General features: G+C 47.5%; 1 protein-coding gene across 1 annotated transcript in view; it reads left to right on the top strand.

The window, feature by feature from the left end:
• Positions 1-17,119, top strand: part of bricd5 (BRICHOS domain containing 5) — a 51,470-nt gene that overhangs the window by 23,611 nt on the left and 10,740 nt on the right. The window contains exons 2-3 of the mRNA XM_084323743.1: positions 14,989-15,117; positions 16,890-17,039. Of these exons, the coding sequence (XP_084179869.1) occupies positions 14,989-15,117; positions 16,890-17,039 (279 nt within the window). The remainder of the gene's footprint in view (positions 1-14,988; positions 15,118-16,889; positions 17,040-17,119) is intronic.

Raw genomic sequence — 17,119 nt, 5'->3', positions numbered from 1 at the left:
AATGATTCTGACATCCGAGGTTATAACCTGTTTAAAGGACGGGTCCTAAACGAGGAGATAGCTGATGCCATTCAAGTCAATGTTGGCCGCCGCAAGGTCCCGTGGTCCTTCACGTGCTACACAGTGATGTGTGGACCCTTCCTTCTTTTATAGTTTCCTTCCCTGGAAGGAAAGGAACGTTACTTTCCCATCTATGACAAAATCACACAGGACTAAAACAGGACTGGGTAAAACAGAGTCCATTCTCTTGGGATCAAATAACAAACTCAGCAAGGCCGATGGCTTCTCAGTTACAGTGGGTGACAATATTGTCACAAGGAAAGATGAAATTACATACCTGGGTTCCATCCTAGAGGCAAATCTTTCCTGTGACAAAATGGCAACCAATGAAATCAAAAAAGTCACCCAACAAACAAGATTCTTGTACCGGATCTCCTCTCTGGTAAACAAAAATACCCTGAAGACTCTGGCAGGAGCACTCATTCAAGGGTACTACGACTATGCCTGCACCTCATGGTACCAAAGCACCTCAAACTTTCAAAGGCACTAAAAACAAGATTACAAACATCACAAAACAAACTGGTCAGACTACTGCTTGACCTTACTCCTAGAACCCACCTCACCCCTGCCCATTTTGACAACCTAGGATGGCTTAGACTAGACGACAGAGTACAGCAACTTGCAATGGGCCTGGTCTACAAGATACACACACCACTAAGGTACCCATGTACATGTCGAAAGACTTCCCTAAGGTCAGTGAAAACCACGACCACAACACCAGAGGGAGTTCCACAAATCATGGTCTGCATCCCCTTAACAATTGTGTGCATTAAGCCTTACTGTATTGTACCTGTTCAGGTTATGACCGATATAATAAACACTTTTGACGACCTGCTTTAACTCCAGAGGTTGTTGTGTTTATTTGGCTTCTCGTAGACACACACACACAGCGTTGTTTCGGTAGCATACATGGAATTAACTACTTCCGGCGCTTGAGCGCCTAATATGGTCTGGTCTTAGAGACACACACACAATTGTACTTCCAGTACATTCATTCACATGACATCTCCACTTCTTTGAGTCAGAGACAGTGTATACTGTTGAATACAAAATTAGTGCAGTGTCCTCTCAAACGAGCAAATAATCTGAGCTCTTAGCAGTGCAAGGTAATACTGTAACCACAATATCAATCAGTTCCTTTTTTTAAATAGAAAAGTGCCATTAATCAAAGTACTATAATAATAAATAGAAAAGTGCCATTAATCAAAGTGCTATAATAACAATACTCCCCCCCCCCCCCCTTTTTTTTTTTTTTTTTTTAAAGAGAAAGTCACAATAGAACATAAACCAACATTGTGTGTTTTTTTTTTTTTTTTTTGCTGGGGGTATGGGGTAGACAACCCAGTCACCTCTATAGCTGCCGGAGGTTATTCTGCTCCATTGAGGCAAGCTACATGTTTAACACACAAAGTCTTTAAACCTTTCAGGTGGACGGATGACTCTGCCCCTGGAAGTCACCCGAGCTGGTTCTGGAAGACAATTCGCAGGCCCCGCCGGCGCCGGGACAGTCTCACGAACAGGGGAAATCACCATGGCTTTCCTCCGCTCCAGATAGGACGGGGTGCAGAGCGGCGTGACGTCACTCGGAGGTTTAAGCTGGGGTGGTGATGGTTGCTCGCTCACCTGCATGTCCTCTGCCTCTCCAGGAAGGAATGTAGGTCGTAGGTGGCGCCTGTTCCTCCGCAAGGTCCCGTGGTCTGTCTGGATCAGATAGGACCTCGGAGCCAAGTGTGGCTGCTGAACCGTTGCTGCTGTCGTCCAGCCGGACTCACCGTCGAGTTTCACTGCCACGATCTGCCCTGGCCTGAGAGGTGGAAGTGCCCTGGCACTGTAGCGTCGTTTGTAAGCATGCCTGTAGCTCCTTATCGCCCTGGCGTCAGCTTCACGCACCTTAGCGAAGTCGGGTCACACAGGCAACAGCACTTTATCGACTGTAGGCACCGTCGTCTTGATCTGACGGCCCATCATCAGCTGTGCAGAACTGGCACCCGTGGCTTGTATCGGTGTAGCTCTGTAGCTCATGAGAGCCAGAAACGGGTCATCCTGCCGTAGGATCCTCTTCGCCGTCTGCACTGTTCTCTCAGCCCCACCGTTGGATAGTGAGGACTAGAGGTGATGAGCTTAAAGTCATATGTTACAGTGAAACTCTCAAACATTTTGCTCGTGAACTGTTTAGCATTATCAGTGTGAAGCTCATCTGGACAACCCCACCTGGCGAAGATATTTTTCAGACGAGCAATTGTGGTCTCACTCTTCATGTTTGGTAGATGAGCTATTTCTATGTAGCGAGAATAATAGTCAACAACTACCAAGTAGTTTTCTTTCTCGTACTCACAGATGTCCGCCCCGATCGCCTGCCAGGGCCTCTGTGGTAGTGGCGTTGTAATCAGAGGCTCCTTCCTCTGTGTAGGTCTGACCTGCATGCACTCAGGACATTTTGTCACCAGTTCCTGGACCTCTCTCTCCAGCCCGGGCCACCACACACTCATGCGTGCCCGTTCTCTGCACTTGGTGATGCCCTGGTGCCCGTCATGCAACCGGTTGAGTATCTCTTTCCTCATACTGTGAGGAATCACGATGCGGTCTCCGTACAGCACAAGACCCTTTGATAATGACAGGCTGTTACTGCAGTGGTGATATGCTTTGCCTTGTGCTGGTACACTGCTCACGTGCTTCGGCCATCCCTCTGTGATCAGTCTGCTCACCAATTCTGCAATCTGTTAATAAAGTTTTCAATCAATCAATCAATCAGACTTAAATTATGGGTGTATTGACCACTGCATTCCACGTTACATGGAGCTTGCGAGGGGGAGTACAATTAATATGAAATGAAGCCGTAGCTACCATTGATGATTGATTGATTGATTGATTGAAAATGTTATTAACAGATTGCAGAATGGGTACAATGCAGTACGGCTCAATACACACAATTGTTAAGGGGATGCAGACCAGAGAAAGACTTTCGCCTTGTTTACATCAGGGTCCGGTCCCCCATTTATTTAAAGACTTTATATATATCTATGGTAGCTACTACAAACATTTACGCCAAGGCTCTAATCAACAACAACTCAAAATACCGGAAGTGTTGCCTTGGTGATTCTTGAACGCGTGATTATCAAACCAAGCCGCATTTCTCGGAGATGCTCTCTGATTGGCCGACGTCAGTTTCTACACTGGTTAAGCTTAGGCACTCTTCGAAGTTGGTTAAGGTTATAGTTTGTCTTAGAGCGTGACGGCAAGTTCTTTCGACGGTTAAGCTTAGGCACTCTTTCGAAGTTGGTTAAGGTTAGAGTTTGTCTTAGAGCATGGCGATAGAACGCCAGGTAGTTTGCAGGCTGTTCGACGCGGAAATGGGCAAATCAGTGGCCAAAATGGGCAAGTCAGTGGCCAATCAGAGAGCGTCAGTCAGTGCCAATCAGAGAGTGTCTCCGAGGCTAAAGGCTATGGAGTGAATAGCTCCACCTATGATGGAGACTCACTCCTCTCTCCACAATTTTATAAATAAAGACTGATATATACAACTACTTATTGTCATTATTTTGAATATGATGGTGTGATAATGCAAAACATTTTATTTATATTTTTAAAGTCTCATAGTCCTTTTGTAGAAGTATGTCTCCAACAGAAAATGGCAATAGGGTCCAGCTGCAGCGCCGGAGAATCCTCTCACTGGGCAAGCCTGTGGCAGCCACGAACCTAGTACGAATCTACTTTCTATAGAAGCAGCTCGGAGGTGCGCTGTACACAATCCCCACTGAAATACAAAACTAAATAAACAACAACTGTAAACAATCATCTGCCTAGAGGTCACTGTTCGGCGACATTACAGATTCTACTGTACCTTTAAATGAGAAAATAACATTGAAGGTTGTTACACCCCCCCCCCCCCCTTAAAGTAATCAACACCAAGTAGGCCTACTCACATCTGTACTCAGAAATGCAAGTACTGTGAGTACTCAAAGTATTCATATTTGTACTTTTGTTATCATTATCATGGGGGGTTATTATCATCATGGGGGGTTATCGTCATGGGGGGGTTATCATTATCATGTGGGGTGTTATCATCATCATGGTTGGGTTATCCTCATCATGGGGGGATTATCATTATCATGGGGGGTTATCATCATGGGGGGGTTATCATTATCATGGGGGGGTTGTCATCATGGGGGGATTATCATTATCATGGGGGGTTATCATCAGGGGGGGTTATCATTATCATGGGGGGATTATCATTATCATTATCACGTTGTTATAGCAGAATGACGTTCATACAGCAAGACATTCATTCATCACATCACATTTATTACTCACAGTCATGATGCATTCACTTCGCTCTGCACTCCTAGGTTGACGTGTTTGGCCAAGCAGAGGCACACATGTCCGCCTGGTTAAATGGGAGGGGTTGGCGCAAGGCAAGGATCACGTGAGCGTTATTATTGTATTGTACTGTTTACTTGGTTCTCTTTAATTACAACAGTTGGGAAGTATGTGTGATATAGTGGAGGATATATATTTTGTGTGTAGGAATTGGTTTAATGTGTTAATAATAATAATAATATGTACATCCTGTTTAAAGCCTAGTGGGAGGGGCTATTGGATATAAGAGAGCTGCTTTGGCCCAGGGACGTCAGTCTTGAATGGACTGAGTTACAGTGAAGGTAACCGGAATCCCTAGTAAAACGTGTTGGTATTGCTTTTTTTTTTCTTTTTTCTTTTATTGCAAAACAAAATTATTAAAAGTCAGTACTCAACACACAATGCATAATGAAACTAACAATTAAGATGACTAAAATGACATGCAAGCACAGAAACAGAAAGCAAAAAAAATATATAATAATACTTTACAGTATACAGTGTATATCCAACGAAATTACTAATTATACCAATGTCTTATACAGGATATACCCCTAATACCTGTTATCTAAAACCCTACACACATATGCTACGTGTTGGTATTGCTTGTAGTGGAAGTAGTAGTGGATATTGTGTATTTAGACTTTGTGTAGTGTTAAGTATTAATTATATTGTGTTTTGTTTATTTGTTTTCTCTTTTTCCACTTTTGTTGGATATAGTAAGTATAGGGTATTTTGTTTTACGTTACTTTCACTTTTTCACATTTTTTGTAAAACGATATCACCTCTGCACTTTTGGGAGGCGGGAAATAAACACCCACCAACGAGATCTTTCCGACTACGCCTGTTAATGAGAGAATCAAAGGAGTTTGAGAGAGGACCCCGTCACATATGGTGTCAGAAGTGGGATGGCTAGCCGAAAGAAGATAACCCGCCTGCCCAGGCAGCGCGCCGGACTGCTCTCCCTGAGAAAAGAGCAAGATGAGGAGTCGGCAACCGGTGATACCGACCGGGCTTGGGAGACAGACCCGGAGGACGAGGAGGGCGCTGCAGCCCCAGCGCCGACCGGTGGACCAGGGGGAGAACTGCTGGTAATAATGAGAGACTTCCTAGCAGGACAGCAAAGGAGAGAGGAGGGCCTGCTGGCAGAGATTCGAGGCCTGCGGACCTCTCTTCCACTGGTTCAACCAGCTCCCCAGCAACGTCAAAATATTGCACTGCCTGCCCCAAACTTGCATGACCCTATTGCAACTCCAGGGACAGCAAGCAACCCCAGACTTGACCCGCCAACATCTGCACCCCGGCGTGGGTACCAGGATGCACTGTCAGTGGCACCCTCTCTGCAGTTTCCTGACTCAGTCAGTAGGCCGGAGCAGTCAAGGCCAGATTGGAGGCACTATAGTGAGCCTAAAATTCCCCAATTTTTGATGGGTGAGGACATTGAGAACTATCTCTTACGTTTTGAGCGCATGGCTAGAACATGGAACTGGGCGGAAAGTGAGTGGGCATGCCGACTCGTGCCACTGCTGTCCGGGAAGGCATTGGAGGCCTACATGGCGATGGATGAGGAAAGAGCCCACTGCTATGCAGACCTGAAGACGGCACTGCTGATGAAGTTCGACATCTCTCCAGAGACGTACCGGCAGAAGTTCCGGTCCACTGCGGTACCACCGGGAGAGAACCCCACCGAGACCTATCACCGCCTGAAGGGCCTCTACCGTTGCTGGATTCGGCCCGAGCAGCACAGCAAGGAGGAGGTTGGAGAGGCGATCATCTTGGAGCAGTTACTCCTGCTACTTCCCTCCGAGGTGAGGACATGGGTGAAGGAGCATGAGCCAGAGGAGGGACTGGCAGCTGCTAAACTGGCTCTACAGTTCGTCAACGCTCGAAGAGGAGGACCAGCTGTACGCTCCACCAGTGCAGAACCCCGGCAGTTGCTCCAGCCACCCTATCCAAGGCCTGCACCGCGAGGGTATAACCAGGAACCTCCAGGTAACCCCAGCTCTGCCCCAAACCAACGAGCAGCCGGTAAGGACTTTGACTTTGTGTGTTACTATTGCCAGCAGTCAGGCCACATAGCTTCTGAGTGTCCCATACGCAAAGCTAAGGCCACAGGCGCTTGCTATGCACCCCGGCCTGAGGTGGAGACTACCGGGGATAAGGAAGTGCAAGCTCAGCACTATAGGACTGTGACTGTTAATGGCCGCCAGGTTACTGCTCTGTTGGACACTGGTAGCTTTATGTCATTTGTGAAACGCAGTATAGTGCCAGTAGGCAGTGTGGACTATAGCCGCCAAGCAGATGTGTTGTGTGTGCATGGGGATAAGCATCTGTACCCCAAAGCAGAGATAACTGTTACCCTTGAGAACCAGCCTTACCTATTAACTGTTGGGGTGGTAGACAACTTGCCGGTAGATCTCATATTAGGGAGAGATTTACCGATACTGGTGGATTTACTGCAGGAGACAGAATTGCCAATCCAAACTGTCTCGGGGAAGAGGGGAGATGTTGTGTGTCCTGTGATAACTCGAGCCCAGGCAAAGGCTGGAGTCCAACCACTCCCAGATTTTGACAGTAGTCTGTGTGAGGGTGGCACTAAGGGGCCAAAAAAATCTCAGCGGCCAACGCCGCTTTGAGAAGCAGCTAAAATCTACCGAACCTGAACCAACAGACAAAATGTGGGAAGTGCCTGACAATATTTCTGTGATACAGAGGGAAGATGTGACTTTGAAACCGTTGTTTATGCAAGTGGTAGAAGAGACCAAAACAAATTGTGTGGGAAGGGAAATGTTCATTGTTGATAATAACGTGTTATACAAAGTTACAGATGACCACAGAAGTCTTGTGGTGCCTGCTAGCTGTAGAGGACTGGTCATGCACCTAGCACACACCCTCCCATGGGCCGGCCATCTTGGCCGCCATAAAACATTTTTACGGGTTAGTGCATGCTTTTATTGGCCCTGCATGTACACTGACATTGATCAATATTACGCCACATGCCCCACATGTCAGAAAACATGCCCTGCCCGCAAATCTGACGAGCTTTCCTCCAGCCACTCCCTGTCATCTCTATTCCATTCCGCAGGATTGCTATGGACATCGTGGGCCCTCTGGTGAAAAGCAGCGGTGGACACCAGTACATCCTGGTTGTGAGTGACTACGCCACCCGTTTCCCAGAGGCCTTTCCCCTGCGCACCATCACCGCTCCCGTGGTTCTGCGGGCTTTGGTACAGCTGTTCTCCAGAGTGGGGATACCAGATGAGATCTTGACGGACCAGGGGACCAATTTCACCTCTAGGCTGATGCATCTCTTCCACAAACAATTGGGCATCTCAGCGATCAGGACCACCCCTTACCACCCGCAAACTGATGGGTTGGTCGAAAGGTTCAACCAGACGCTGAAGAGGATGTTGCGGAAGTTTGTGGATGACACTGGCAAGGACTGGGATCGCTGGCTCCCATTTCTGCTCTTCGCCTACCGAGAAGTTCCCCAGGCCTCAACAGGTTTCTCACCATTTGAACTGTTGTATGGCTGGGAGGTACAGGGACCGTTGGATCTGCTCCGAAAGGGCTGGGAGGGTCCTTCCACCCATTCGAGTGACAGAGGGGTGGTGCAGTTTGTGCTGGAGATGAGGGATCGGCTGGCGGGATACCAGGAGGAGGCAGAGGTCAACCTGCGTGAGGCCCAGAAAGGTCAGAAGGCCTGGTATGACCAACAGGCCAGGCACCGTGAGCTACAGGCTGGCCAAAAAGTCCTGTTGCTCCTCCCTTCGTCCAACAGCAAGCTCTTGGCGAAATGGCAAGGGCCATACCTCATCACCCGCAAGATGGGTCCTGTGCAAAGGGCAGTTCCAAAAGAACAAAAGAAAACACTACCATAAAGTGTAAACTAAGCCAGTAGACGAAAACGAGTATAGCTACAAAAGAAGGCTAAATGCTTTAAGCACTACACTTAAATATAAGAAGCCTGACCAAAAGCATAGCCAGCACAAGGAAAATGAAAAAGCAGTTGACACTGCAATCTCCAAACTTAAATAGACTCCACATGGCCATAGGCACAGCTGCACTGCATCAGGTGCAATCAAGCCCACACACCTGCCGACCCATGAGGCAATTAACCACAGGGAACAGGGATTGACAGCTATCCCTCACAGAGAGGTGAAATAAAGCAAAAATAGACAGCTGTCCCTCACAGAAAGGTGAAATAAGGCAAAAACCATGACAGTAAATTGTGTCTGTGCCCGCGGCTTTACATATTCGGGGTAACATCATACAGGCCAAACGGGTCCACTGACGATGCAGTCTCTCAAGTACTGCACAGCACCCTCTCTTACCTAGACAGCCAGAAGGGGGGCTATGTGAGACTGTTGTTCATTGACTATAGTTCAGCGTTCAACACCATAGTCCCCACCAGACTGGTGGACAAGCTGATCGAGCTGGGTCTGAGCTCCGCTCTGAGCGCCTGGATACTGGACTTTCTGAGTGAAAGGCCCCAGGCGGTCAGGGTGGGGGGTCAGACCTCCAACACCATCACCCTGAGTATCGGGTCCCCCCAGGGCTGTGTTCTGAGCCCCCTGCTGTATTCACTCTACACACATGACTGTGTGGCCAAGTTCAGCTCCAACTCCATAGTGAAGTTTGCGGATGACACAGTGGTGGTGGGGCTGATCTCGGACAACGACGAGAAGGCCTACTGGGAGGAGGTTGAGGTACTGGAACGCTGGTGTCAGGACAACAGCCTGCTCCTGAACATTGGTAAAACCAAGGAGCTGATTGTGGATTTTAGGAGAACACAGCAGGGGACACACACAACACTGTGGATAAACGGGGCTACCGTGGACAGGGTGAGCAGCTTTAAGTACCTGGGGGTCCACATCTCAGAAGACCTGACATGGACAACACACATAGACTCAGTCGTAAAGAAGGCGAAGCAGCGCCTCTACCACCTGAGACAGTTAAGGAAGTTCAGAGTATCGGGGAAGATACTCCAGTCCTTCTACTCCGGAGCTGTAGAGAGCATCTTGACTGGAAACATCACTGCCTGGTATGGAAACAGCAAGGCACAGGACAAGAAGGCCCTACAGAGAGTGGTGCGCTCAGCTGAGCGTACTACGGGTATTAAAGGAGCTCCCGTCTATACGGAGCTACTGAGCAGTTTTGATCCGTAGCTAGACTGGCTGACGCGCCGTTCTACTTCCTGGTCTCATACCAAAACAGTCCTTTGTCCCAATGATACGTGCAGGCAGCTTTACTGGGAAAATGGTGTTTATTTTCCCTCACCGTCAAACAGAATGTCTTCATAAACTGATAAAATAATAATGAACACAATAACTAATTAAATACAAACATTTCGACCTGTGACCTGCGTCGTGCGTGCGGTCAAAAACCATTGCCCTTTCCGGGTCAAAACTCCTCCTCATACAGGTGTACCTGACGCTTAAATAAAAGAAGCGCCACCCCCTGGTCACATAAATCCACTGCACATTAAATCCATTTTGGCCGTTACACATCGGCCCCTAATTGTTAAGGCAGGCAGACATAACAATTCAAAAAATAAATAAACAAAACAAATAAGAGCCAAAACATGTCATGGATTAAGTGCATCTACATTCCATGAACCAAACACAGTTTTGTCACCGGCCTTACAATGGTGCTACTTTTAGTCTGCAATTTCACAGAACGCACCAGACCTTGTTTGTCTGGAAATACCTCCAGAACCCTGCCAAGTGGCCAGGACCCACGAGGAGCTGAAGAGTCCATGATGACCACAATATCACCAGCTGCCAAACTCCTTTTCCTCTGGTTCCACTTTTGCCTCTCTTGAAGCAAGGGCAAGTACTCACGTACCCATCTTTTCCAGAAAGGATCTGAAAGATACTGGACTTGCCGCCATCGTCTTCTTACATACTGGTCATGTGGATCGAACACTCCAGGTGGCAAAGCTGGTTTACCCTTCAAGAGAAGAAGATGGTTCGGTGTAAGTGGCTCCAGGTCGTTGGGATCATCCGAGAGTTTGGTTATTGGACGGTCATTCAAAATGGCCTCCACTTCACAGAACACTGTATGAAGCCCATCATCATCCAACCTCTGCTGACGTAGGACAGAACTGAGAACCCTTCTCACCAGGCGGATCATCCGTTCCCAGACGCCACCGTGATGTGAACCTGCCGGTGGATTAAAGCTCCAACGGATTCCAGCTTGTGCCAGAACTCCATGAATCTTGTCTTGATTCAAAACGGCCAGAGCCTCCTTCAGTTCTCGTTCTGACCCAATGAAATTGGTACCATTATCGGACCGTAAGTGCGCCACTTGTCCTCTCCTGCTGATAAAACGCCTCAGAGCATTGATGCATGCGTCTGTGTCCAATGACACCGCTACCTCCAGATGGATGGCCCTGCTTGCCATACAGGTAAATATGACTCCGTACCTCTTACAGGTTGATCTTCCTTTCTTCACTTCGACTGGTCCAAAGTAATCTACCCCTGTGTTGGTAAAAGGTGGTAGGTCAGGAAGGATTCTGTCTGCTGGAAGATCTGCCATCTTTTGCTCCACTGCTCTGCCATTGTAGCGTCTGCAAAAGCTGCATTCAGCGATGATCTTCCTAACAGCTGCATGGGCGTTGGTGATCCAAAATCTCTTTCTCACTTTGGACAGTGTGTGAGTCCTTCCACCATGTCCCAGATTCTGGTGTACATGCTTGAGAATGAGCATTGAAACATGCTGGTCCTTGGAGAGAATGAGCGGATGTTTAGCTTCCTCTGGCATTGATCTGGCATTAATGAACACAATAACTAATTAAATACAAACATTTCGACCTGTGACCTGCGTCGTGCGTGCGGTCAAAAACCATTGCCCTTTCCGGGTCAAAACTCCTCCTCATACAGGTGTACCTGACGCTTAAATAAAAGAAGCGCCACCCCCTGGTCACATAAATCCACTGCACATTAAATCCATTTTGGCCGTTACAACGGGTATTGCACTACCACCCCTGCAGGTCTTATATAACAAGAGGTGCAAATCCAGAGCCTGCAGAATAATGAAAGACCCTCACCACCCCAACAACAGCCTGTTCAAGCTGCTGCGGTCAGGCAAACGCCTGCGCACACCAGCAACTAGGACAGAGAGACTTTGGCTCAGCTTCTTCCCCCAGGCCATCAGAGTCTTGAACACTGAACTCTCCACACACAAGCACACATGAGCACACACACAACACACACACTGTATACGCTCACACACTAACAGTCACTTTAGCATGAACACACACACACACATGCTGCACACGCTCACACTCAACGGTCATTTTACACAATGGAAAGGTCACTTAAAAAACGGGAGTGGTTCTTGTATAGTAAATAGATGGATATAGCAAGATAGCATAAGGATATATAGTATAACTGTAGATTGTATAGTATAGTATTGTGTACATAAGACCCAGTGCCTCATCCGTAGCTAACATTGTATTGCACTATCACAGGACCTTAGCATGTCTTTTACCAACTTTATGTACATTATACCTGTTATGTCTTGTTCTTATTACTTGTATTATTGCACAAATGTCTTATTCTTATTACTTGTATTATTGCACAATCGCTGCGGGCATGACCTCCCGCATTTCACTGTATGCTTGTATGCCGTGACAAATAAAACTCTTGACTTGAAAACTCTTGACTTGACTTGACATCATATATGTACATAGATCAAAATGTACAATGACACGTTCGTTTTCGTCAATGTCAGCATGTCTTTTTTCCTTCTCCGGCTTCTCCTGCTGTATACATTTACAGATTATTCAATGAGACTGCCAGCCAGCTTTTGCGCGATGGCAGTGGCGTAACTTTGTTTCTAGTGGTGGGGGGGACAGATTAGGGGGCGTGGCCAGTGACGTCGCAGGGGGGGGGGGGGGGGGGTAGGGGGTGGTGCCCCCCCTACCTATTTTTTTTTTATAATACCCAGGTGTGCAATACGCATTTTCCCAGGCGGTGGCGCCTTTTGTAAGAGGTGGTCATCGTGGAGCCAGGGCTTGTCCAGGACCAGGACTGAGATCGGAATCCGCTGGAGGGGGTGCCGCTGCGGCCGTATAGCCCCTCCCTCTCTCTCTCTCTCTCTCTCTCTCTCTCTCTCTCTCTCTCTCTGCACGTTCCGAGACTCGCGCGGCTTGTCATAAGTGAATTGTATTATAGAAACACCCCCCCTTCGTGAGAGAGAGAGATCGCGCTATTTATTATCTACAACGTATAAAACAACAGCCTAGGCTTTTAAATACAACAAGGTCAGACATAGACAGATATTTCACAGACACCAAGCAATGCTGTTGCATTTCATGGCAATCACACAGACCATCGTTCACAGTTTCACACCAAACTTTGAGGGGAGGGGTATTTGAGCACACCTGACGACATGGCTGTTGTTATGCAAAGACAGCTGTGGTCGGTACTTAGCGCGTGCCTCGCCAGGTGAATCACCTGGCTACCTGTCTTTGCATGACAATGGCTCAGGTCTTCAGTTATCATGTAACATTGTTTTTGGACGGTAAAAACGCGGGGGGGACAGTAACTGCAATCTGAAACCATGCGGGGGACATTTTCCGATGTCCCCACCCTTAGTTACGCCCCTGCGCAATGGACACCGACACAGAGAGCACTCAGCCTCAGAACCCCCCCCCCCGCGATTTATATTTTGTTTTACAATGGGTCATGACAAACCAATTACATAATCCAACATTGTGTAAACAACTAACATATTCCAGGTGAGTGTATCTTTTTTGAATGAGTCGTTATGACGCAATCAATACATCCATTCATAAAGATTATTGTCCACCATCTTGGTTTCATTCGGAAAAGATGACCGGCGGATTCATTCGGAAAAAAAGTAATTCGGTTGTGGGCGGGTTTTGGGGTCACGTGGAGTGTGTAGTGTGTTATACTAAATAACAACCGGCATCTTCACTGTTTCAGCCAATCAGAATCAAGAAATTTGCATGCCATTGTATAAATTGAGCTACACATTGCCTAGTCCATATTAAGCTATATATTAAGCTACATATTGCCGGCCCTAGTCCATATTGAGGTACATATTGCTTAGTCCATATTGAGCTATATATTGCTAAGTCCATATTGAGCTACATATTGCTTAGTCCATATTGAGCTATATATTGCTAAGTCCATATTGAGCTACATATTGCTTAGTCCATATTGAGCTATATATTGCTTAGTCCATATTGAGCTATATATTGCTTAGTCCATATTGAGCTATATATTGCTTAGTCCATATTGAGCTATATATTGCTTAGTCCATATTGAGCTATATATTGCCTAGTTCTCAGGATACCTGGAAGAAACATCACATCAGATCCTGCAATTTGTTGAGGCTCACCCCAGCTGTCACTCAAAAAGTATGGTGGAGGCCCACACCTACCCCAGCCCACTGACCTAAATGTGTTAAGTTTGACATATTTCCGAAGAAAAACATTATAGACGTTTATTTAGAAATACAACTAATATCTGTATTTGGTATATTTCCGTCTGATTTCAAGTGAAGGCAGAGCTTCTTCCTCTGTGGTTCCTATGCAGCACAGCGGCAGTTCATAAGGTCACCTTGGGCTGTCGTCGACTGAGCGGCAACGCCAGTCACAGCCTCATATCACCTCTCTGATGACTGGTACACCTGTCTGTCTTACCCACCTGTCTGTCTTACCCATATCACCTCTCTAGTGATGACAGAGACTGGTACACCTGTCTGTCTTACCCCTTTGTCCTTTGTCTCTGGACTGGGTTAGCTGGCCAATTGCGGTCACGTGTGTGTTTGTGTGTGTGTGGGGGTGAGGGGGGGAGCAGGGGAGACGGGTTTGGGGAAAAAGGGAGAAGGATGGGGGGAGGGGCATCGGGGAGATGGCACAGTGACAACGGTTTGCCAACATAGAGAAGTTGGCAAAGTTCACTGAGAGTGGGAGTGGACCAGGCTGGGAAACCAAGCAAAGAAATGGGTGGTGGGGGTTGGGAGGGAGGGAGGAGGAGTAGAAGGGGGGGGTAGGTCTGGGTGGTGGGGGTTGGGAGGGAGGGAGGGAGGAGGAGGGGGAGGTCTGAGGACTGTGGAGAGTAAGGGAAGCCGGCCAGGTGAGAGCATAGCACAGCGTCGCAGGCAGTGCTGCAGGTCCATGGCTCCATGCTGATAGCTGAGAGCAGGGAGCAGTCACTGGACGCAGGATGGTGAGGTGTTGCAAACGCTCAGAAACCAGTTTGGAGGACTCACAATGTACGGTAAGGAATGGTCTTTTTTCGATTGTCTCCGCGTAGATAGATCAGTGATTTATTCGCACAAAGACTTTTTGTGTAGAACCTTTTCAGTGGGGAACGGCTTGGGCCCCAGAGTGTATTTCCTGTCAGCTATTGTATTAGCAAACACCGCCACAGGAAATAAACCTGGGGGCCATTTAGTACGTTTACGTTGTCATTTTTTATTTTATTTTTTTATCAAGGTCTATGTGATAAGATCATTGGCGTGTACTCACTAGGGTAACATAGCAGGCGTTGTGGTATTTCTGAGAGGTGATTATTGCGTGTGACAATGTCCCGCCAGGATGGGGGCCAGACGGTGTCCCTCCACGTCCCACACAAGGCGCTCTGGGTCAGCCTCTCTGCCGCCTTACTGCTTGTCGTTCTTGCCCTCGGCTTGACAGGGAACCTAGGGCTGCAGCAACACTCACAGGTAAGAGACACGCCTCTCACCCGCCTCTCACCCGTCTCTCCCCCGCCTCTCACACGCCTCTCACCCGCCTCTCACCCGCCTCTCCCCCGCCTCTCACACGCCTCTCACCCGCCTCTGGCCTCTCTGGGCTCTGTGCGTGTTTGATTGAATCGATTGATTGAAAACTTTATTAACAGATTGCAGAATGGGTACAATACAGTACAGCTCAATACACACAATTGTTAAGGGGATGCAGACCAGAGAAAGACTTTCGTCTTGTTTACATCAGGATCCCCCATTTTCAATTCATCAGGACATATATGACATACATGACATACAGATAGACAGTACTGCTACATCTATACATTTATGACATACCAGATTTGCAAATACAGTACTGTTTGTGATACAAAAAGAGTCCAGAAAAGAGAGTATATACATTTGACGTAAAAACTGTACATTGGAGGAGGTTGGGTAGGTGGGCTGGGGGTGGGGGGTTGGGTAGGAGGGGTGGGTGGGGAACACTGTACAACTGTACAAGCAAAACTGTACATTGGAATATTGACAAAACCATACTTGGTCATTTACTGTACATTGGAGGCGGTTGGGTTAGGACATTTACAGGGGCCAGTTTCGAATTGCAGTCTCCCGTAGGTGTTCTTTGAGTGGTTTTGAAAGTGGGTAGTGATTCACATTCCTTTACAGCTTTGGGTAGGGCGTTCCACATTGATGTGGCATAATTGCAAAACGTGTTTAGTCCCTTGTTTGAGGGGAATCTGGGTTTAACATGATTTGTGGAGCTCCCTCTGGTGTTGTGATCGTGGTATTCACTGACCTTTGGGAAGTATTTTGACATGTACACATGGGCACCTTGGTCATGTAGTGTATCTTGTAGACCAGGCCCATTGCAAGTTGCTGTACTCTGTCGTCTACTCTAAGCCATCCTAGGTTGTCAAAGTGGGCAGGGGTGAGGTGGGTTCTAGGAGTAAGGTCAAGCAGTAGTCTGACCAGTTTGTTTTGAGATGTTTGTAATTTTGTTTTTAGCGCCTTTGAGGTGCTTTGGTACCATGAGGTGCAAGCATAGTCGTAGTACCCTTGAATGAGTGCTCCTGCCAGAGTCTTCAGGGTATTCTTGTTTACCAGAGAGGAGATCCGGTACAAGAATCGAGTTCGTTGGTTGACTTTTTTTATTACATTGGAGGCCATTTTGTCACAGGAAAGATTAGCCTCTAGGATGGAACCCAGGTAGGTAATTTCATCTTTCCTTGTGACAATATTGTCACCCACTGTAACTGAGAAGCCGTCGGTCTTGCTGAGTTTGTTATTTGAACCGAAGAGAATGGACTCTGTTTTGCCTATGTGTAATGATAGTTTGTTATCAGCGAGCCATATGCAGATTTTGCCTAGTTCCGAGCTGAGGGTTTTTTCAACCTGTAACTTGTTCTTGTCAGAGACCAGCAGGGCTGAGTCGTCCACAAACAGGAACAAGTTGCAGTCACAAGCTGACGACATGTCATTTGCATAAATTAGGAACAGTAGCGGTCCTAGTATGCTTCCTTGTGGAACACCACAGCTCACTGGGAGGGGGGGGGGATAGGGTACCGTTTACCTCCACCATCTGTTCCCTCCCCTCACTGTTCACCGCGGTGTCCGTCGTCATGTCGGATATTCTCAACTACCATAGAAACAACATCCCGCATCTAGAGGCTTCATACGTGCCGATTTAGACATCTATTATCAGAACTTTAAACCCCATTAAATCTGCCCCTACCCCCCCCCCCCCATGTGTGTAGCCTCTACAGATTGTCCGAATCACAGTGCCAGATCAGAGCGGAACCCTGATCAACCAGTCGGCACTTGTAGACAAGCGGAACGACCTGGTGACCTTCTCTGTGACCTCACAGGCCAACCGCACGTCTACCGTCCTCTTTGACATCAAACACGTAAGGAAAGCTGGTCATTTGTGTTGTTATTAGCGTGGTTCAGTTTGCCATTTCTTATTTGGAATGCATGTTTGTTTAGA

Source organism: Notolepis coatsorum, assembly GCF_963971535.1.
Source record: "Notolepis coatsorum genome assembly, chromosome: 10".
NCBI classification, from domain to species: domain Eukaryota; kingdom Metazoa; phylum Chordata; class Actinopteri; order Aulopiformes; family Paralepididae; genus Notolepis; species Notolepis coatsorum.
This window is presented reverse-complemented; position numbering and strand designations above follow the sequence as displayed.